The sequence below is a fragment of the Glycine soja genome, chromosome 4, assembly GCF_004193775.1.
Source record: "Glycine soja cultivar W05 chromosome 4, ASM419377v2, whole genome shotgun sequence".
In the NCBI taxonomy this organism is placed as follows: Eukaryota; Viridiplantae; Streptophyta; class Magnoliopsida; order Fabales; family Fabaceae; genus Glycine; species Glycine soja.
The window spans coordinates 49,495,312-49,517,234 of NC_041005.1; the positions used below are offsets into that span (position 1 = coordinate 49,495,312).

At 36.2% G+C, this 21,923-nt stretch overlaps 1 protein-coding gene, 2 long non-coding RNA genes and 1 pseudogene across 3 annotated transcripts; 1 reads left to right on the forward strand and 3 right to left on the reverse strand.

Annotated features, from left to right (window-relative positions):
- Window positions 1-2,695: 2,695 nt before the first annotated feature.
- Window positions 2,696-6,280, reverse strand: LOC114410907. The gene is made up of 4 exons (XM_028374809.1): window positions 5,506-6,280; window positions 4,522-5,253; window positions 3,724-4,260; window positions 2,696-3,648 (listed from the first exon to the last, which is right to left on the reverse strand). The coding sequence occupies exons 1-4, from the start codon at window positions 6,278-6,280 to the stop codon at window positions 2,696-2,698; spliced, it is 2,997 nt and encodes a 998-aa protein (XP_028230610.1).
- Window positions 6,281-12,598: 6,318 nt separating this feature from the next.
- On the reverse strand, window positions 12,599-13,183 carry LOC114408235. The gene is made up of 2 exons (XR_003665861.1): window positions 13,019-13,183; window positions 12,599-12,912 (listed from the first exon to the last, which is right to left on the reverse strand). It is a non-coding gene; the product is annotated as an uncharacterized LOC114408235 (long non-coding RNA).
- A 2,144-nt stretch (window positions 13,184-15,327) lies between these two features.
- Window positions 15,328-19,019, forward strand: LOC114410908 (annotated as a pseudogene).
- Window positions 19,020-21,286: 2,267 nt separating this feature from the next.
- Window positions 21,287-21,923, reverse strand: LOC114410246. Its single transcript, XR_003666284.1, has 2 exons — window positions 21,752-21,923; window positions 21,287-21,657 (listed from the first exon to the last, which is right to left on the reverse strand). It is a non-coding gene; the product is annotated as an uncharacterized LOC114410246 (long non-coding RNA).

The window sequence follows — 21,923 nt, forward strand, 5'->3', positions numbered from 1 at the left end:
GGCCTATGTGGCTTCTCCAGTTGTGGCTTAATGCCACTTTTGAACAGGAAATGGGATTAATAATCCCACAAGATTATGCTGAAGAAGTTGCAAATCGCTCGATCGAAGGCCAGAGAGCACTTCGACTAACACCCAAGACCTTGGATCCAAGCTCACAAAAGCTGTTCCTAAAGTATATGAGGATTTTCCTGAGCTTTGATAAGTTTCTTCCCCGACATGCTCCATTCATTAGTCGAGAGGTCGGCCCAGCCTGGTTCACTGACTATTTCCCTACTGTCGATCCGGACAATGAAGAAGAGGTGAACGAAATATGGTCATTTTACTTGAATCCACAGATCCTGTCTTGTCGTACAGGTGTTCAATCGAACTATTTAGGCCTGGTTGGATACCAGCCCAATTTGGTTTCAAGACAATTTGGCCTCTCGCAAATTCATCCTAAAAGCTTGTTCGAAGATCCTCAAGACGTCATAAGAGGGGCCAATCTTTCGGAAAAGACTTTCAAGAAGTTTTTGAAGATTTCTCTTGATGAAAACTATAACCTGCATCCTTTTGAGTTCAACCATTCCCACTTCTGCACCATGGGGTTTGTTACCTGGTGGGAGAAATATTATTCGACCCGTTCAGTTGGAGACACTACTATCATGATCTCCAGGCTTGAGAGTGGTTTTACACAACCAACGGTCGAGAATATTCGCTCAAACCTTCAAGCTCGAGGTATTAACTTACTTTTGACTTTCTAAATTGATATGTATTTTTGCCTTTTCTAATATTCTTACTTTCAGGCAAAACAATCATGACGAAGAAAAGTGCTGAAACGTCTCGAGCTGATGTGAGACCCAAGAAACCCACTGGGGTGAAGATCCAAGAAGGGAAACAAGAAGAGAAGGTAACTCTTCTGAACTTATCTTTTACTCTTAACGTCTTGCCTCATATTTCTTTATTTTTTCAGAGTCAAAAGAAAGATGATAGTACTGAGACTACCACAACTTCCAAACGCTCGAAGCATACGGGCGTCGAATTAGACGAAGAGAAAGATGCAAGTTTTATTTCTAATGTCAATATTATAGCTTTCTTTCAAGTCTATATTCTGACAATTCTTTACCCTCGTAATGCAGGAAGAAGAGGAAAGACCACTCATAAGAAAAAGAAAGTTACCTTCGACTTCGACCAAGTCTGCTGAACAAACAGAGGCAGGCAATTCCCAGGCTCAAATGCCTAAGAAGAAAAAGAAAGTGAAACAGGTCGAGCCTGAACCTTCTGTGGCTGTCGAGGGTGGTGAGCCAGCCAAGAAGAAAAAGAAAAAGACCAAGTCTTCAAAAGAACAAGGTGACAATCAACCTGTTGACGTCCAACCACCTTCGACCGATATTGACGGCACTGAAGTAGAGGCTATTCCTTCTATTGCTGAGATGGGCAACCCTGTCGAGCAACCGAACTTACCACAAGAACAACCTGCCGTCGAGGTATCATTCTCTTAATGTGATTTTAATCATAGCTTATACGAAACTATTTGTTAACCTTTTTCCATGACAATTCGAATCAGGTACAACAAAATGTTTCTGCAGAAGAAATACCCTCATGTGCTCGAACATCTCCCGCTCCTGAGGCGGATGCAGTGAATGTTGAGGAATGGGGTGAAGGTCAAGGCATTGGATCCAGTAGTCCTCATGAATCGAGTCAGAAAAGTTCATCCGAAGAAAACTTTTTCGATGAAGAGGCCATAAAAGAGGCTGAAGCTGGAGGCTCAGACATTTACCCGGTGTCCTCAACATCTAAACTTTCCGCTAGCATAGGGATCACAGAAGATACATTCATTCAAATGCAAAATGAAGACCCTGCTGCAGCCCTTCGACTCCTGCTGAACACAAGTCAAGCCAACACCTCAAGTGAAAAGATTCCTGGTGCTTCGTCCTCATCTGATGCTGAAATAAACTCTTCCGTACGCCAAGATTCTCTGCTCCTGAAGTTATCAATGGAATACGCACGAACAGATGTGCTTAAATCCATTGAAGAGAACCCCTCTGCTGCCTTTGGGCATCTAAACTTTTTGAAGAAGTTGCACAACCCCCTTACCTCTGATGAAACGTTAGGTAAAGTTATCCAAATCGAAGCCATCATCGACCAGTTTGCAAGTGCTGTGCAGAACAAACGCGAAAATGGCGCAAGACTAGATGCCCAGAAACAGGCACATACCCTTCTGCTCGAGAAAGCCCGAGCTGCTCAACATGAAGTCGAACGTCTCACCAAAGAGGCGAAAGAAGGATCTTCTGAGATCAAAGACTGTGATGATAACATCTCCTCCTGGGAGACAACTATTGCGGATCTGCTGTTTCAGGTCGAAGATCTAAGGCAGAAAATTGTGACAGAGCAGGCCAAACGCAAGGAACTCCAGGAGAAGGCCGCTAACTCGATTCAGAAATTGGTTGCTGAAAAAGGGAGGGAAGGCCTGAAGGCCTTTAGCGCATCTCAGGCTGTAGCAGATGAGGCAAGGGTTATGGAGAGTGTTGACCAGGTCTTAACTAAAGAGATGGCCACCTTGAAAAAGCTGTATGAGGATTTGGTCATGAATTAGTAGAACTTATAATTTCTTTATTTCGAATTCTGTATTTCGATTCTACTTTTTGATGTAATATTGACACATGCCCTTTTGTGGCAATTTACTGTTATCGCCATTTTTATGTTTCCAGTATTTCTCTTATTCTATGCTTATTTTAACTTCGAGCAGTGTTGGTTTATATTTTTTCAAATACTTACCATTTATGCTCAAAGTACGTTTCTGAGGGGTTAGCTCCTCTAACTCATAAGCACCATTCGAATAGATCTGAATTATTTTAAACGGTCCTTCCCAATTTGGGGACCATTTGCCCAAGGCTCGATCCTTACTATCCATGGGCAGGATAACCTTCCAAACTAAATCTCCAACATTAAAAGTTTTTGACTTCACTTTCTTATTATAAGCTTTAGCAACTCTTTCTTTTTGTTTAGTCAAAACTTCTAATGCTCTTAATCTCTCCTCATCTAAATCAACTAACTCATCTGACATCATTTTCCAATAATGGTCGATTGGAATGTCCATTTGTTTTTGTACCCTGGCTGATTGCAAATGTATTTCGACCGGAAGTACAGCATCGTGCCCATAAGTCAGTCGAAATGGGGTAGTATTAGTTGATTCCTTAGGAGAATTTCTACATGCCCATAGAACTTGATCTAACGTTTTATTCCAATTTCTTGGCTTTTGGGCAATGTGTTTTTTAATCAAGTTAATTACAATCTTATTGGCTGCTTCGACCTGACCATTTGCTTGCGCGTAATATGGTGTTGAGGTTAATAATCGAAAGCCAGTTTTTTGGGCAAATTCTTGCATTTTTCGTCCAGTAAAAACTGAACCTTGATCAGTGGTAATTGTTTCAGGAATACCATACCTATAAATAATATGATTTTGAATGAAACTAATTACTGCTTCCTGATCAACATTTGGCAAAGGGACTGCTTCGATCCATTTTGTAAAGTAATCGATACCAACTATAATATAACGCTGGTTCTTAGAAGAAGTAGGCTTGATTTCACCAATTAGGTCCAAAGCCCATCCTCTGAAAGGCCAAGGTTTGATTATGGAGTGTAACTCACTAGCAGGTACATGCTGTATCCCTGCATGCTTTTGGCATTCCTGACAGCCTTTAGCAAATTCTATGCAGTCTTATAACATCGAAGGCCAATACAAACCTTGTCGAAATAAAAGCCATTTCATTTTATGGCCTGCTTGATGTGATCCACAAGCCCCACTGTGAACATGGGAAACTGCCAAGTATGCTTCTGATTCACTTAGACATTTCAGCAACACTCCTTCTGCAGTCTTTTTAAACAAATCATTTCCCACAATCACGTAATTTAAAGCCCTATATTTGATCTTTCGAGCCACATTACCTATTGGATTTTCCAAATATTCAACAATGGACTTTCTCCAATCATTATCTAACATATTGTCAATGGCCAAAATTTGAATTTTTCCTTGGAGATCATCCATGCTTTCATCTTCATTATTTTGTGGTGTACTTGCCCCCACAAGTTTTGGCATTGGCAATTTAGTGCTTAATGGCTCCAGTAACACCAGTTTATCTTTTATTTCGATCAACTGAGTTAACTTTTCCTTCGACATTTTGTACCCTGAAGCTATTTGGGCTAAATCATTTGCTTCTTGGTTTTCTTGTCGAGGTATATGCTCAATGTTAATGTAATCGAAATGATTCAGAAGAGAACTTGCTATAACAAAATATTTTGCTAAATGTTCATTAACACATTTGTATTCTTGTGTTAATTGTCTCAACACTAACTCTGAATCACCCCTTATGTTAACATTTCTTGCCCCCAGGCTAATTAAAATTTCAAGGCCTGTAATTAGAGCCTCATACTCAGCCTCATTATTAGAACAAAGCCCTTTGATTTTATATTTGAATTTAGTTGGAACTTTATTGGGGGATATTATTAAAACTCCAATTCCAGTTCCATGTTTGTGTTTCGAACCATCGAAATACAAAATCCAAGGCTCTGTATCCACATAGTCTTGCGGCATTTCGATCACTGAGTGATCTACAATAAAATCAGCCACAATTTGACCCTTAACAGATTTCAAAGGCTTGTACGTTAAAGAATATTCTGTTAATGCTAAAGCCCATTTTCCAATTCTACTGTGTAAAATAGGTTTTGACAACATGTGCTTAATAATATCATAATGAGAATACACATAAACATCAACAGGCTTTATATATTGCTTAAGTTTTGCACAAGAGAAATACAAACAAAGACAAAGTTTTTCTATGGCAGTATATCTAGTTTCTGCATCATTTAGTACACGACTAAGATAATAAATTGCATGCTCTATGCCATCATCATCTTCCTGAGCCAACATGCTACCAATGGTCTTGTCAGACGCAGCAATATACAACTTCATAGTTTTGTTTCGACTAGGAGGCATTAACACAGGAGGCTTGATCAGATATTCTTTAATTTCATCGAAAGCCTTTTGATGCTCTTCATTCCATTTGAATGGTTCATCTTTCTTGAGTCGAAGTAATGGCGAAAAAATTTGAGCTTTGCCACTTAGATTCGAAATGAATCGACTCAAGAAGTTGATTTTTCCTAGCAAAGACTGAAGCTGTTTTTTGGTCGAAGGAGGCTTAGTCTCAAGAATAGCCTTTGTCTTATTTCGATTTATCTCAATGCCTTTTTTATGCACCACAAAACCAAGGAAATCTCCTGCACGCACACAAAAAGCACACTTTAATGGATTCATTTTTAATCCATGTTTCCTCATTCGTTCGAAAGATTGCCTAAGGTAATCCAAATGGCTATCTTCCGAGGAAGATTTGATGATTATATCATCAATATAAACTTGCATAAATGTGTCAATAAAATCATGAAACATGGAATTCATGGCCCTTTGATAAGTGGCCCCAGCATTTTTCAACCCAAAAGGCATAACTACCCATTCATAAGTGCCTAAAGCACCAGGGCATCGAAATGTTGTTTTTGACACATCACTTTCAGCAATAAATATTTGGTTATAACCAGAATAACCATCTAACATGCTTAAAAATTCGAAGCCAGCTGCTGAATCTACCAACATTTCTGCTACTGGCATAGCATATTCATCTTTAGGTGTAGCATTATTTAAATCCCTAAAATCTATGCATACTCTAAGAGTTCCATTCTTTTTAATGACAGGGACTATATTTGCTAACCATTCGACATACCTGGAAGATCTGATGAATTTACACCTCAGCAGCCTTTCGATCTCTTCCTTAATTTTGGACATGATTTCTGGTGCGAATCTTCTTGGTAGTTGTTTTACTGGTCTTTTTCCTTCCTTAATAGGTAATTTCATTTCGACCATTTCTCTGCTTAACCCAGGCATTTCGTGGTAATCCCAAGCAAAACAGTCTTTAAATTCTCTAAGAAGAGGCACCAGCTTTTCTTTTAGACTTGAGGTGATATTGGCACTGATATAGGTTGGCCTTTTTATCGAGCCATCTCCAATGTCGATCTCCTCCAAAGGATCTTGAGCCTGCATCTTTGGCACCTCACTTATGGGATTTTTCTCAAAACCCAGTGGCTCATCATCATAAATGTAGTCCAGTCTTCGATCCTTTATTTCTTTGTTTTCATGATCTTCGATCTTGGCTTCAACTGCCATATTTTGTTGGAATTCAGCCTCAAAGGCCGTATTTAGTCTATTTTTGGCCATATAAGCCGTAATTCTGGCCCATGCAGTGGCCTCAGTCATATTAATCTTCATATATATTCCACCCAGTTGGTGGAATGACTCCATCTTCAGAGGAAACAACATTAATTTCCTCCCTCTCCCATATAAACCCATAGGTAGGATGGAGTTTGACAGAGTGAATAACATTGTCACTTGACTCGAAAACAGCCTCCTTGTCACCACAAGGTGCTATGTTAGCCAAATTTTTGTCAAAGGTTTGTGGAGTAACATTATCAACCTCTGACTTATAGAAGCTTTGATCTGCCTCTATATTTTCAACAATCCCATCCTCCCTCCAGATAATGAGTTTCTGGTGGAGAGTAGATGACACAGCCCCAACTCCATGGATCCATTCCCTTCCTAATAGCAAGTTAAAATTAGCCTTGGACTGTATCACCAGGAATAGAGTTGGTCGAACTATACTACCTACAGCAACATCTACTTGAATGGCTCCCAAAGAATAGCCAGTTTTGCCCTCATAATTAGAGAGCACAATGTTGTGGGCAGATAGATCAGTTTCATGTTTCCCGATCTTGTAGAGCATAGATCGAGGCATTAAGTTGACAGTCGCTCCTCCATCTATGAGCACTTTGTTGATTCCGACATTCTCAACTTTTGCCCTGATGAAAAGAGGTTTGAGATGACTTTTCATCTGAAAGTCTGGCTTTTCGAAATAAGCTAATTGTTCTTCCACACAGCCATTGTTCATAACATAGTAGCACACTGGCTTTGGGTCAGCCATATCAAAATGATCGAACTCACCTTCGATCTCAGTAACCTCAGACTGTACATCATATTCAGATGGCAAGATAGATACCACACAGATGACATCAAAGTCTGGTTCAGAATCCAGTAAATCCTCATCCTCCATCTTATCTTCATCCACTGGAGGCAGGAGTCTCTCTTTTACTGGCCTCCTAGACACTTCTTTATACTGGCCCGTTTGCAGATTCTGTTGGGCCAATTTCTTCTGACGCTGGAACCTGCGCCATTGGGTCCTCGTCATAGGATTCTTTCCTCTGTAATTGTTCCTATAAGAGTACCTATTAGCCTCCTGTGGGCCAATCTGCTTCGTTCCACTCGAACCACCTACTTCCATGGCTCCTTTGTTGAACCTTATGAGTCCCTGATGCATCCATTTTTCGACCGGAACTGAACCAGGAGAAGCGAAAGTATTCCTTCGACCAGATTTCTGATCACTGTTCGACTGCACCATAACCCTTTTGCCTTTATCGAAACGTTGGTTCTGCTTTGCCCCCTTGTTAACAACTTGGTATTTTTTGAGGCCCTCAGTAGCCTCCCTATCACATACTGCACTGCAGCGAGGACAGAGCATCACACTCTTGCTTTCGAGTTTGCATCTGTTCAAGAAATCAATTAGATCCTCCTCAGCATGAGGATACACAGCCTTCATTTGTTCGTTGTAATCTTCTTCAGATATGCCCTGAACTTGCACCTGAGACAACTCCATTGCTTCGACCATCATTATTTCTTGGGGTTCTGCATAGAGAGTTTCAGCAGTTTTGGATGTTTCAGCATTTGCCTGGGCAACCTTTGGTTTCTCACCAAATTTGAGCCTCCCTTCGTTGAGAGCCTTTTGAACCAAATCCCTGAAAAGAACACAACGTGAGGTTTTATGGCCAAGGAAATTATGAAATTTACAATAACCCCTTTTCTTCTGCTGTTCGATTGGGGGTACTTTCAAGCCCTTAGGAACAACAATTTGGCCATCTGTGACTAATAAATCAAATATTTCATCACATTTAGTTATGTCAAATGTATAAGTTTTAGACACAAATTTATCATTTTTAGGTTCAACAGGGTTTTTTCCATTGGAAGGTCTAAGGAGTTTACAAACATAAGGAGGTCCAGGTTTTAATTCTGCTAAATCAACCTCATTGTCTTCGATATCTTCATAAATAATATCGAACTCCTGGTCACTGTCATTGGTTTCGACATATGCAACTTTTTCCTTCTTGTGAAACTTAAAATTTCTAGCCTTTTCAGCCTTCAATCGTTCGAGTTGTCGAACTCTATCAGCCAATTGAGCCATATCCCTTAAATACTGGGTATCTAATTTCTTTCTAATTGAATAGTCTAGGCCACCAGCAGCCATTTCGACTAATTCATGTTCAGGGACTTGGGTGAAACACCTTGCCTTTAAAAGTCTGAATCTGTTCAAATAATCATCAATTGATTTGGGTGCCTTACGCCGAACGCTGGCTAACTCTTTAAGGCTTATCTTAGACTGTCCCATATAGAATTGCTCATGGAAAATCCTCTCCAATTGGTTCCAATTATGTATGGAATGAGGATGAAGGGTTGTAAACCATGTGAAAGCATTTTTAGTTAAGGAATTAGGGAAATATTTCATTCTTAAATTTTCATTATTAGCCAAGTCCCCTGCCTCGACCAAATATCTAGCAACGTGTTCGACAGTAGACTCATTTGTCTCTCCTGCAAACTTAGTAAACTTAGGGATTTTCACACCCCTTGGTAATTCTGTCTGTAACACATATTCAGATAATGGGGACACAAAATTGGGCCTGTGTAAGCCCAAGTTCAAACCATTCTGTACTAGAATTGTTTCGACCATTTGGGCCAGGTTATTCTGCCTATCGAAACGGTTTTGTTGAACATTCCCTATTACTTCATCAGCATTTTGGTTTCTATTTACCAATACTATATCAGGGTTTGGTTCGACCTGTTGGGCTGGTGGCTCTATGCGTGCCACTGGTTGTGGTGCTTGAGCCATTTGTATCCCTGGGTTGTTAGGCATCTGTATCTCTTGGACAGGCGCCTGTATTTGGATCTGTCGAATTGGTGGCTGCTGTATGGGTGGTGCCCCAAAAAAGTCAGCAATTCGACTTATTTGATTTGTTAACATTTGGTAACTGTCATTTGTATTTTGAATTAAGGGGTTAATGACAGTTCCTATTTGCTGTGTTAACATGTTAACCATATCATGATTACTTTCATCCATTTGTTGTCTGAGTGACAACACGGATGTATTGGTTAAATGTTGAGGAATTACCCTACCTTGATTGCCCGCTACAGACCCTGATGGAGAGAACGTATTAAGATTATCTACAATTGGTTGAGAGTTTTGCAGCCCTGTCATCAAAGATGTAGGCATGCCATATAGAGGGTTTTGAAGCGGTCGAAAGGGACTTCCACTGGGATTCCCTAAACTGGGGTTATTCCATGGGGCAATAGCAGACGCTGACGTGGTCGAACTTGCCAACGTCATGTTGGTCATGGGAGAAGTTACCCCTGTCTGATTCATAACCGTCGAAGCGGTCGAACTTATCGTGCCAACAGTTTGGTCAGGAATTGCTCCTATGCCAGAATTTATATTGGCATTACTGACAGATGTCTGCGCTGGTTGCCCCTCCATATTTGGAAGATCATTGTTTCGATTACTTGGGGGTGGTCTTGCCATCCTTGTACGAGTTTTAAATTCTGTTAAGTGTGGAACAGATTTCCCACTTCTTAAATGCATACAAGATCAAAACAATTAAAAGTGCAATAAACCAACAGCACTGAATAAAACTTTAACAATAATTTAAAGCAGAAACACACAATTGACCTGTCCCACTGGGCGTGCCAATTTGTTTACGCTGAAATTTGGTAAACAATCGCTAGTCTAAGTTAATTGCTTGCGAGATCAACTAGTGAATCTCAGGAGCATGTCATTTGTGTGTTTGCATTTAAATGTAAAGCTTTGAATGTTCATCATTGCAACAAACCTTTATTGGTTCTGAGGTTTGCAGAAAGTAAAATTCTTTGAGAGAATCGAAATGCTAGAAGTAAATTGACAAGGGAAAGGTAAATTGCAGAATGTAAAGGAGCAGCGAGTTCATTCGATCGAATGAACCATTTAAAAGACAGGAATTATAAAGTGAAGCGTAAATTGCATTGCATTCGAAATGTGAAGTTTACAGAAACTTAAAATGGTTCACAATCATACATTTTCCTTGCGTACTCGTTTCTCTCTGCGCTGGATACTTTGAGTATATAAGGATTCTTAGAAATGATTTGCGACCTCGAAATCTGACTAAAAAACTGCTATATATAGACATTCGAAAATAAACTGTCCTAACGGTCGAACACTATCCTAATGCCAAGTGTCCTGCTACGTACACCTTGCATGCACATAATTGCTCCTTAGAACGGTTATCCACATTGCTCGAAGTCGAACTGATTTTGTGAAGTTTTGTCAGAAATTGCGCTAAGTCCAGAAATCTTGCTGCCTTGACTTCGACTCGACCATACGCCAGCTCGATTCGCCCAATAGTTCGAAGCCCTCTTTCTTGTCTTAGTCTTATACTTCGTAAATACTTCCTTGAACCTGTGAATCCCTTTCAATAGACTCTTCTTTCGATTCGAACAGAATCTGACAAAATTCGTATTTAGAGCATATTTTTAGCTCATCAAAAATATGGGCTAACAATATAATAACTATAAATATAATATTAAATTTATTAATAATTAATACTATAAGAAAAATATCATATTAATAAAGTATAAGAAGAATACTATATTAAAAATACTATATAAATACTATGCAATAAATACTACCATAATAGATACTATATAAGAATATAATATATTTATATAAGAAAAATACTAAATAAGAAAAAATCAGTATATTTATAAAAATATTATATTAACAAAATTAATTAAATACTACTTTAATATATGTGTTATCACCGAACTGAATCAAACAATTTTGCCAAAAATTAGTTGGCTTTGGTTCAAATTTGATGTGTCAATTAAACTGAACTAAATCAAAATGCATGTATCTTTATTTTATGTTGATTCTAAAAATTAAATAAAATCACATCGCAAACAACCCTATTAAGTAATATGATGTGAGAAAAAAAAGATAAAAAATAATAGTTGGTAGAGAAAAGAGAAATAAGGTGGATGAAAATAAAAAAGATGAGTAGAAATAAATGAAAAATAAAATTAAAGTTAAAAGTGTTTAGTTGAAGACAAATAGAAAAGAGATTAGAGAATTTAAATCCTGTTTAAATGAGTCTCGCCAATTTTAAAATTAATTCTTGTTTAAATCTTCTCTATCAAACTAGTCTAATAATTTTTGTTTACTGTCCTCTCCTAATTTCTTATCTGCCGAATAGAAGCTAAGTGTTGATGAAGCATTATTTGATAAATAAAGAGTAATTATATATGAATCATGCACCATTTACTTTAAACACTTCTCATTTCTCTCCTCTTATTCTACTTATATTTTTTGTTCTCACTTCCTAGGTGTTGAATAACATATTAGGTATCCATCAAACATTTTTCAAATAAAAATGTCAATGTATCATCGTTCTCAAGGGAAGCCAAATGAACTCTTTATCCACCGAGTCGACACATCTTATAACTTGTAAGTACAACATCTGTTTCTTTTAATTTTAAAAGCTTAAGCAGTTTGATTACAACTGATATGCATGAAGAGCATAGAGTCGTTGCAAAGGCTGATTTGTCTTTTGCCATATATATATATATATATATATATATATATATATATATATATATAGCCATACAGGCATAGTTGGGGATCTTTCTTTAAAAAAAAACTGCACTCAATATGTTTTGATTAATTCTATCATTTTCACACGATTGTACTGGTTACTTAATTATGTGTTAAATTTCTTGTAGCTGCTATTAAAATTCTTGAAGATCAGCAAACTAGCTTTCTTGGCAAAATCCCAAGATGTTGGACCCCACTTAAACAAAAGTTGACCCGTTAACTAGTGATAACATCTCCAACTAGCAAGAGCAACTTTTGTCCCGTAACCGATTTCTGTTCCATAACTGTGCAGTGTGGTTTCATTTTTTTTTTTTACTTCTAAAAAGCAACGTACATATGTTTATCTAAGAAACAGTTGCTCACTTGCTTATATATATGAATTATAATAAGAAAAATGTTAGAAACACACTTCTTCTTTTATTGGTTGAAAATTTTTAAAAATTATGAGTTTTACATTTTATACTTTTTAATAAATTTCTAACAAATGATGGAATGTGTGTTAAGATGAGTACGTAAGAGAATGTGTTGCTATAACACTCCTCTTATAATAAATCATCTTTAAAGGTGTAATTGACTATAAATAGAGTTCCTTAAAATAGCTAGTTAAAGTAATTTAAGCTACTGTCTAAGGTACTATACTCGTAAGTATGGCGGGTGTATGGACACAGGGGGTGGTTTCTGGACCTCTGATGGCCGAAAGCTGCTTTACTTGTATTTGCTTTTATGTTTTGGCATTTTGGCCATTGTATTGCTCTCTGGAACTTAGCTGATTGGGCCATTTCTTGTGCCCCAATTAGTTCTCTTAAATATATTATTATTTTACCTATAAAAAAAAGTACATGACGACGTATATATTATCATCCTAGTACTGACACAGACATATAAAAGTAATTTTTTTTATCATTCGTAAGAAATAACTGAATTAACATCTCCAATATTAATTTCAGCAACAGAGCAGTTCTGTTGGTAATTATTTCCCGGCCCCTTGGTGTGGTTAATGATTTTCATGGTCTTTTTCGATATCCTCCACCACCAGGATATTTTTTATATATTGATCCACCTTCAGCATATCCATATCCTCTGCCACTAGGATATTGGAAAAGTTTTCGCCCTGCACCGTATAAATTAATTAAAGGTCAATAAAATAATTAACAATTGAGAAAATAAATAAGGAATGAATAACTAGGATATTGTAAAACTAATTATATATAACGTACCGAGTGGTTGGGCAGCACTTCCCAGCGTGGAGGACATAAGCAGTAAAAGTATTGCTAAAAGAACAGCAAATGACATCAATTTGGAGGCACGTAGGAGGATGGCCATTTCTAACAATACAAAATCCTTTTTTGATGATTAACAATACAAAATCTATATATGATATATGTAGCTAATTGCAAGTTCCAGAATATATGGAAGTATATCACTTTATGAATTGGTATTTATATAGATCGATGAAGATAGTGGAGATTTCTTGGAAACGTGATAATCCCGTCGCTGACTATTTATTTCCCTAGCCCTATTGTCTAGTTAATGTTGGATGGATGCATGCATGCATGCCCGCGCACCAATTCTCTCTCATATGTTGATCCGTTACATCGAATAGTTCTAAATAAGCTAGTAATTAACAGCTGCTCATTTAATTTGACCTCTTAAAAAAGCAATGACTCTTGCATAGAATTGGACAAGATAATCAATAATACAGACAAACCAGCAGTCACCACGTGGGAAAAATCTAGAAAGATTAAAATCAATGTTAAACTCAACCTTGTTGCATCTGAACTTTTAAGTCACAGCAAACTACTAATATGTATAAATTGCTTTCGTGAAGCTAGTTAGATCTCACATGTGTCGACTAAAATATTGGTAGTATTACTAAAAGAGTTGAAACTTGAAAGAGTTGTTAAAAAAACAAGAGTTGAAACTTGAAAGAGTTGTACGTACTTTTATATATTACGCTTTTTAATTATGTTGAAAAGATCAATAGAACAAATTGACAATAAGTTTAAAATTATGAAGTTAAAAATATTCGACCTATTTTTTGAAGCAAGACGATTATTTTATAGTTGGATGAAAAATGATTATTTTTGTTAATTTAAGTGTGTTGTGTAAAATAATAAAATTTTCCTTTTGATTAATTATGTTATTGTTAAGAAGTATTATTGATTTTTTTTATGATTAATTTTTAAAAAATAGCAAGAAGAGAAATTAGAAGAGTTACTTTAATTTTTTAATTTGAAATTTTATATACCTTAAAACATTATCATAAGCTATTAGTTATATACAAATGTAAATTTTAATAGAGAAGAAATAAAAACACCCAACTTTGGAATGGGAGTGGCTGGGGGCATCCCCTTAAAAATGGGTGTTCTCTCTCAATAAATTTATAAATTTAATTGGTCTACTTAGGTTGGGCTGTTTAGAAAAATGGGACAATATTATTTACTGTAAATTCTCAAATCAGTCTTAAGATTATATGGTCAAACATTTTAGTCTCTTAAAATTAAAAATCTGCTATTATCTTTTTGATTTTACAAAACAAGTCGTTTATTTTTTTATTTATTTTAAAAGATAAAAAAATTGGCATTTGAAAAATTTAAAATTAACGAAGAACTTTAAAAAGTTAAAAACTAAAATATTTGATATATAAAAACTGAAAGATTAATTTAAAACTATAGTCATCATATTTTATTAATATACAAACTGAAAGAAATTAAAATAAATGTCATTCAATAAAGTCAAAATACTATTGGCAGTGTGGCTTGGAAACGTATGGTCGCGCGACAGATACAATAAAACGTCAATGACCCTGTGGCTGTGGCAACACAAATTCTGATTCTCTAAATGCATGCAGCCTCTGGAAACAAAATCTGTTTTGGTGGGCTACAGATTTCACAATGGAATTGTCAATACGCAACTCATCACTGCAAAAAGTCAAATATAATGGGTTGTTCCTCATTGGCAATTCAGAATGAGACTCTTTTTCTAGAAAATACTTTCACCGGCCATATTACAGAGAATATATATAGTCTTTCAAAATATGATCAGGCGCTTAAAAGATTATATGAGATTAATTAGTGCCCTCTTAAGAGACTACAAAGATATCGAACTTTTGTATCGAGTTTGCTAAGAGAAAAACCAATGTAACTAGGGTGACTACATCTTTAACTAAGGTAACTATTTACATGAGTTTGATCGTAAAATGAACGAGGATTTCAGTTATACATATGTGCATGCTCATTGAATTACACTTAAACCAACAGTGCCTAATTACTCCATTGAACTTATTTGGCTCCCGTAACAATACGTCACGTCCTGAGAGAGTTTTATAAAATTACACGATTATCCCTTTTGCTTCCAACGACCGCTGACTCCAAACTTTGAACCCAATTAACTTGTGATGTGATGACCAGTTCCAAGCAACGCCCCTTAACATGCAGTGCTAGTGCACCCATTAAACATCTGAACGAGGAATTCAACTATAAGAATCTGCATGCACTGCATTACTTTTACTCACGACTCACTCACCATGATCTACTACTTTCGACTTATTTTGCTCCTGTGTTTCCTACTTCATAATTTTCATGACATACTATTCAACAATGTGGACACAGACAGAGATGCCCTTCTTTCTTTCAAATCCCAAGTGAGTGACCCAAAAAAATGCTCTCTATAGGTGGCCTTCAGATTCCAATCACTGCACCTGGTATGGTGTCACTTGCTCCAAAGTTGGCAGCAGGGTCCATTCTCTCACTCTACCAGGACCTGCCCTCTATGGGAAACTACCACCTCAACTCTCCAACCTCACTTACCTACACACACTTGACCTTTCCAACAACTATTTTCATGGCCAAAATCCCCAAGAGTTTAGTCATCTAAACCCTGAACTTATGTTAATCCCCCTTGCCTTACTTTAATTCGGATTAATGTTAGGATGAAATTCGCACACCAATTGAGTCAGAAATGTATTTTAACTTTTATTTGTTTCTCAGCCTACATAACTCGAATTGGAATGATTCTAAATCGATGTAAAAGAGAACATTTTGAAACACAATTTAGGAGAAAAAAATACCAAAAAAGGTTAAGTAAAACCAAATATATGCAAATAATAAATTCAAAGAATTACATAATTAATATTACAAAAATTAACAAGGACACATAAAATACAAAAGGAAAAATAAGATAGGTGCTACAAATAATGATGTCTAGTAAGCCTTGACCATCGTCACAAGAATTGAATAATTCTTGATAAGATCAAATAGTTTAAGGAAGAATCCCTAACAGAGATGATTCTCACACTTCAATGATAAAATCAGCCAAAAATTCCTTTTCTTTCACTTCACAATTGATTTATATAAATCAGTTCTTATGTATTTGATAGAAAATAAAAGAAACATAAAATCTCAATATTGTAAGTATAATTAAAATACTTTAGTGGTTAAGTGAGACATGATTAAGCTTTAGAAAGTCAGCCTCTAGATGTTGGGTCTAGTTTTGATGTCCTCATCATCTACAATGATCTCAGAGGTAAATTACCTCCATCATTTAGCAATCTCTTATCTCTTAAGAATCTTGCCTTGGCAAGGAACGGTTTTGTGGGTGAGATTCCAGCTCAACTTGGTAATCTCCACTATCTTTCCTATCTTCAACTCTCAGAACTCTTCCAGCTCAACTTGGTAATCTCAACAATCTCTTCCAACTTCAATCTTCAACATCTCTTCCTTGGTCTTCTTATCCGTATCAAAGAACAATCGATCAGGCTATTTACCACAAAATTTTGGCCATGTCCTTCCCAATTTAAAGAATATCTCTCTCGCAAGCAATAGGTTTGAAGGGTTAATTCCTAACTTCATATCCAATGCCTCACATCTTCAATACATTGACCTTGCTCACAATAATTTTCACGGCCCCATACCTATGATCAACAACTTGAAAAACCTTACCCACCTGATTCTTGGTAATAATTTTTTCTCTTCGACGACTTCGTTCAATTTCCAGTTCTTTGATTCCCTTAGAAACTCCACCAAGTTGCAAATTCTCATGGTCAATGATAACCATTTGGCTGGGGAGCTTCCAAGTTCTGTTGCCAATCTGTCTGGCAATATTCAACAATTCTGTGTTGCTAACAATTTGCTAACTGGTACCCTTCCTCAAGGAATGGAGAAATTTAAAAATCTTATATCCTTGTCTTTTGAAAACAATGCTTTCACTGGAGAGCTACCATAAAAAATAGGAGCACTACAGAATCTACAGCGAATTGCAATATATAGCAACAGATTGTCTGGGGAAATTCCAGACATTTTTGGCAATTTCACAAATTTCTATATCCTTGCAATGGGATATAACCAGTTCTCGGGTAGAATTCACACAACAATTGGTCAATCCAAGAGATTAACTGACCTTGACTTGGGAATGAATAGGCTTGCTGGGACCATACCAAGATTTTTCGGCTTTCTGGTTTAACAACCTTGTATTTAGAAGGAAACTCTCTGCATGGTTCGCTTCCTCATGAGGTCAAAATCATGACACAGCTTGAGACCATGGTCCTCTCTGGCAACCAGTTGTCAGGGAATATTCCTAAGGAAATAGAGGGTTTGTCTAGCTTCAAGTGGCTTCTGATGGCAGGAAACAAATTCAATGGTTCAATCCCAACCAATCTAGGGAATTTAGCATCCCTTGAGACTTTGGATTTATCATCAAACAATCTCACCGGTCCTATTCCTCAAAGTTTAGAAAAGCTCCAGTATATACAGACATTAAATTTGTCTTTCAACCATTTGGAAGGGAAGGTTCCAATGAAAGGTGTTTTTATGAACCTTACCAAGTTTCATCTTCGAGGTAACAACCAACTATGCAGCCTTAACAAGGAAATAGTGCAGAATTTGGGAGTTCTCCTGTGCCTTGTTGGCAAAAAGAAAAGAAATAGCTTACTCCATATCATCCTTCCAGTTGTTGGTGCTACTGCTTTGTTCATTTCAATGCTCGTTGTGTTTTGCACAATCAAGAAGAAAAGAAAGGAGACGAAAATCAGTGTGTCATTGACCCCTCTCAGAGGGTTGCCTCAAAACATATCTTATGCTGGTATTCTGATTGCCACAAACAATTTTCAGCTGAAAACTTGATTGGAAAAGGAGGCTTTGGCTCAGTGTAAAAGGGTGCGTTCAGGTTCAGCACTGGTGAAACCGCCACCCTTGCTGTCAAAGTCCTGGACCTGCAACAAAGCAAAGCTTCTCAGAGTTTCAGTTCTGAATGTCAAGCTTTAAAAAATGTTCGACACCGAAACCTAGTGAAGGTTATCACTTCTTGCTCCAGCCTTGATTATAAGGGAGAGGAATTCAAGGCCCTTGTTATGCAACTCATGCCCAATGGTAACTTGGACGTGAGTCTATACCCCGAAGATGTTGAGTCAGGATCCTCTCTACCTTGTTGCAAAGATTGAACATTTTCATTGATGTTGCCTCTGCTATGGACTACTTGCACCATGACTGTAATCTACCCGTAGTGCATTGTGATATGAAACCTGTCAATGTCCTTCTAGATGAAAATATGGTAGCCCATGTTGCATATTTTGGATTGGCAAGGTTTCTATCTCAAAGTACATCAGAGATGCAGAGTAGCACTCTGGGACTGAAAGGATCAATAGGCTATATTGCCCCTGGTACACATTAATGTTTTTCTTCCTATTAATACTGTATTAGTAATCGAGATTTTGTTTTTCTCTGTTTTGTAGTTTCCTTTTTTTTGCTATTTCTGCATAACTGATATACAAACATTTGTATGTGGCTCTCTAATATTGGGGTGATATGTTTCAGAATATGGCCTAGGAGGCAAGGCATCAACTCATGGTGATGTTTACAGTTTTGGGATCCTACTGTTAGAGATGTTCACAGCGAAAAGACCAACTGTTGAAATCTTCAAAGAAGGATTAAGCTTAAGCAAATTTGTCTCAGCCGTGTGGATGAGAATGAAGTACTGAAGGTTGCTGATCGAAGGCTTATTGATAATTATCAATATTCAACACAAAGTTCAGGCATTGATGATCATAGCAGTGGCATTGGTAGCAACACACATTCGATTCGTAAAGCTGAGGAGTGCATAGCTGGTGTGATAAGAGTTGGGTTGTGTTGCACAGCTCATCAACCCAAAGATCGATGAGGCATGAGAGACGCCTCAACAAAATTGCATGCAATTAAGAACTATGTTGGCCTTGTCAAGCCCTGATGCACTCATTGTAGAAAATCATATGTAATCACACTGATGTGGACGAAAAAACGAAAAATTAAATGGAGTTAGATATATAAATATAAAAATTTTAAAAGTTTCACTTCTACTTTGTTTCAGAGTGTTTAAATTATAGTGTTTTTTATTTTAAAAATATATATTTCCTTCTCTTAAGAAATTAATATATGATATAATTTAATCTCTTTTAGAAACATTACCCTTACAAGACTCTTAAATAAAGCCACAGCCTGAGGGACGGAATTACTTCTTTTTTTAAACTCTCAACATTATCAATAATTAAATTATTAACGAACTTGAGACTTTAAAAAGATAAAATAAAGATTATAAGAAAAATTATAAATTCCAAAAAAAAAAGGTGAAGCAGGACTCATTCAATGAATTGGAGATAATATGGATCGATCTTGCATGGTTAATAAGGCCTAATTTGGACTTGTAATAGTTTAGGAGTATTTTTATTAATTTCTTTTGAATTTTAGGTTTTTTTTTTCATATTTTGAACTTTAAAACTTAATTTTTTTAGTGAAAAGATTGGTTTAATTTTATGGGTTAAACTTTACTTTGAATTAGAAATTTCATATTCTCTTATCTAAAGGGGAGAGAATTTTTCTTCTTCGGAGTTGGCGGGTTGCAAAATCCTTTAAGAAAGATATAAAAAAGTGTGAATAGATTCTTGTGTTAAGTTTTTCTCCTTTGAGTTTGTGATTGCAATAATTCTTTTTGTGTCAAAGTTTATCACTTTTAGATTGTAGTTAAGTACTATTTTAAGGTTCAAGAGTGTCAGTCATATGTAGTTATAGAATTAGGTTTTAATTCAAGTTTTGCTTTTGTATACACATATCTATTTATCTTTGACGTGTTTCTCGTTGAATTGAATTCATCAACAATCAGTAAATCTGAAAAACTGAGCGTACAATTACACATGAGCTTCATCTATACGTCACTAAACTAAGAGAATTAGTTACATAGTTGAAGTATTAAAAAACTAACTAGCAACAAAATAACAATGTCTTTTTCTTAAAAAGCTTACGTGGGCGTGAGAAGGTCGTCTACACCCAACCACTATTGGCGACTACATGGCAGCGAGGGAGGATTTCAATTTTCCAGTGATGATCCATAACGGAGGGAAAGAGAAGGGTGAGGTGAGCACGGAGATTACTAATGAAAGATGAAAATTTGGGTTTTTATTTGTGCACCATTAGATGGATCCATAGGCTAAAAATTACTGTAACATTGATTTTTAATAATTTGAGTAAGTTTATTTGCATGTATAAACATTAGATGCAATGGACAATGGGGATTTTGCTGGAGAGAGCTGCAGAGAAGTTCGGCGGGTCAATATGCTTTGAGTGTGTTATTGTGACACGATTGCACTGGTTAATTACATGCATGCTGTGTTAAATTAATTTCATGTAAGTGCTATTAATATTCTTAAAGATTTGCAAACTAGCTCTCTTTGCATAGTGTCAAGATGTTGGACCATTCTTCCACACTACCAAAAGTTGACCCGTTAACTAGTGATAACATCTTCGATCAGAGGAAATTCTTATTTGATGAACATTATCATTCCAACTAGAAATTAAGAGCAACTTTTGTCTCGCAATCGATTTCTGCTGCATGCATAGTTGTGCAGTGTGGCTCATTTTTTGTTGAAAAGCAAACGATTTTCATCTAAGAAATTGTTGTTTATATTTGAGTTCCTTATAAATCATTGACTAAAAGATAGAATGTCTTAAAAGTGTGTTTGGACAAGCAAATTTTAAATTCTGAGAAATTTTAAATTTTAAGAATTTCAAATATTTCAATTAAAATTCTTTTATTTTTAAAATTTTGTGTTTGGATAAAAAATTTAAAATTATGAGGGTGAAAAAAAAGAAAAGATATGATTGGTGTACTAGTTATACGTGTTTCTCTACGCTCACACATGATCAATGTTCCAAAAACTCAAACGAAAATTGAAACTATAAGAAGAGACTTTTAATTTTTCACCTTTTAGAAATAAATTAAAATTCTAAATTTTTAGTTATTTAAAATTTTAAAATTTTAAATTTTTTGAAAAAAAACATCCAAATAATAAATTCTAAATTACAAAAATTCAAATTGTTTGATAAATTATTTTCTTTCAATTAAAATTTTCTCACTCTAATAATAAAAGTAATTTAAGCAACGTGAAGGTACTCTCTAGATTCCCACATGCAAGCGAGGTGTTTACATTTTGCTATATATCACTAAATAATTTTAGAGACAAGAAAGAAGAATGACAAATTTATTCGTTGCAATTCAACTGGTCTAGCCACTTATTGGTTGTGACTGATAGTAGTGGTACACATGGTTCGTCGAAATTAAATACATATATTATTATCCTATTGTACTGGCACATACATACATGTATGCATGCTATAAAAGTAATTTTAAATTTAGCACTCTTATAGTACTGGCACTTATATTAAAGAACGATGCTAACATCTCCAATATTTCAGCAACAGAGCAGTTCTGTGGTATTGGTAATTATTTCCCCCTTGGCATGGTTGATGATTTCATGGTGTTTTTGGGCTATATCCTCCACCACCAGGATATCCAGGATAAGCAGGCGGGTATTTAGTTTGGAGAAGCTTTCGCACTGCACCGTATAATATATTTAAGGTCAACAAATAAATATCAAGAAAATAAATAAGGATATGGAAATTGTAAAAGTAAAACTAACAGCAATATACCGAGCTTAAAACTAGGCTGAGCAGCACTTCCCATTGTGGAGGACATAAGCAGTAAAAGTATTGCTAAAAGAGCAGCAAATGACATCAATTTGGAGGCACGGAAGAGGAGGAGGGCCATTTCTAACAATACAAAATCTGTATATGATATGTGTGGCTAATTGCAAGTTGAGAA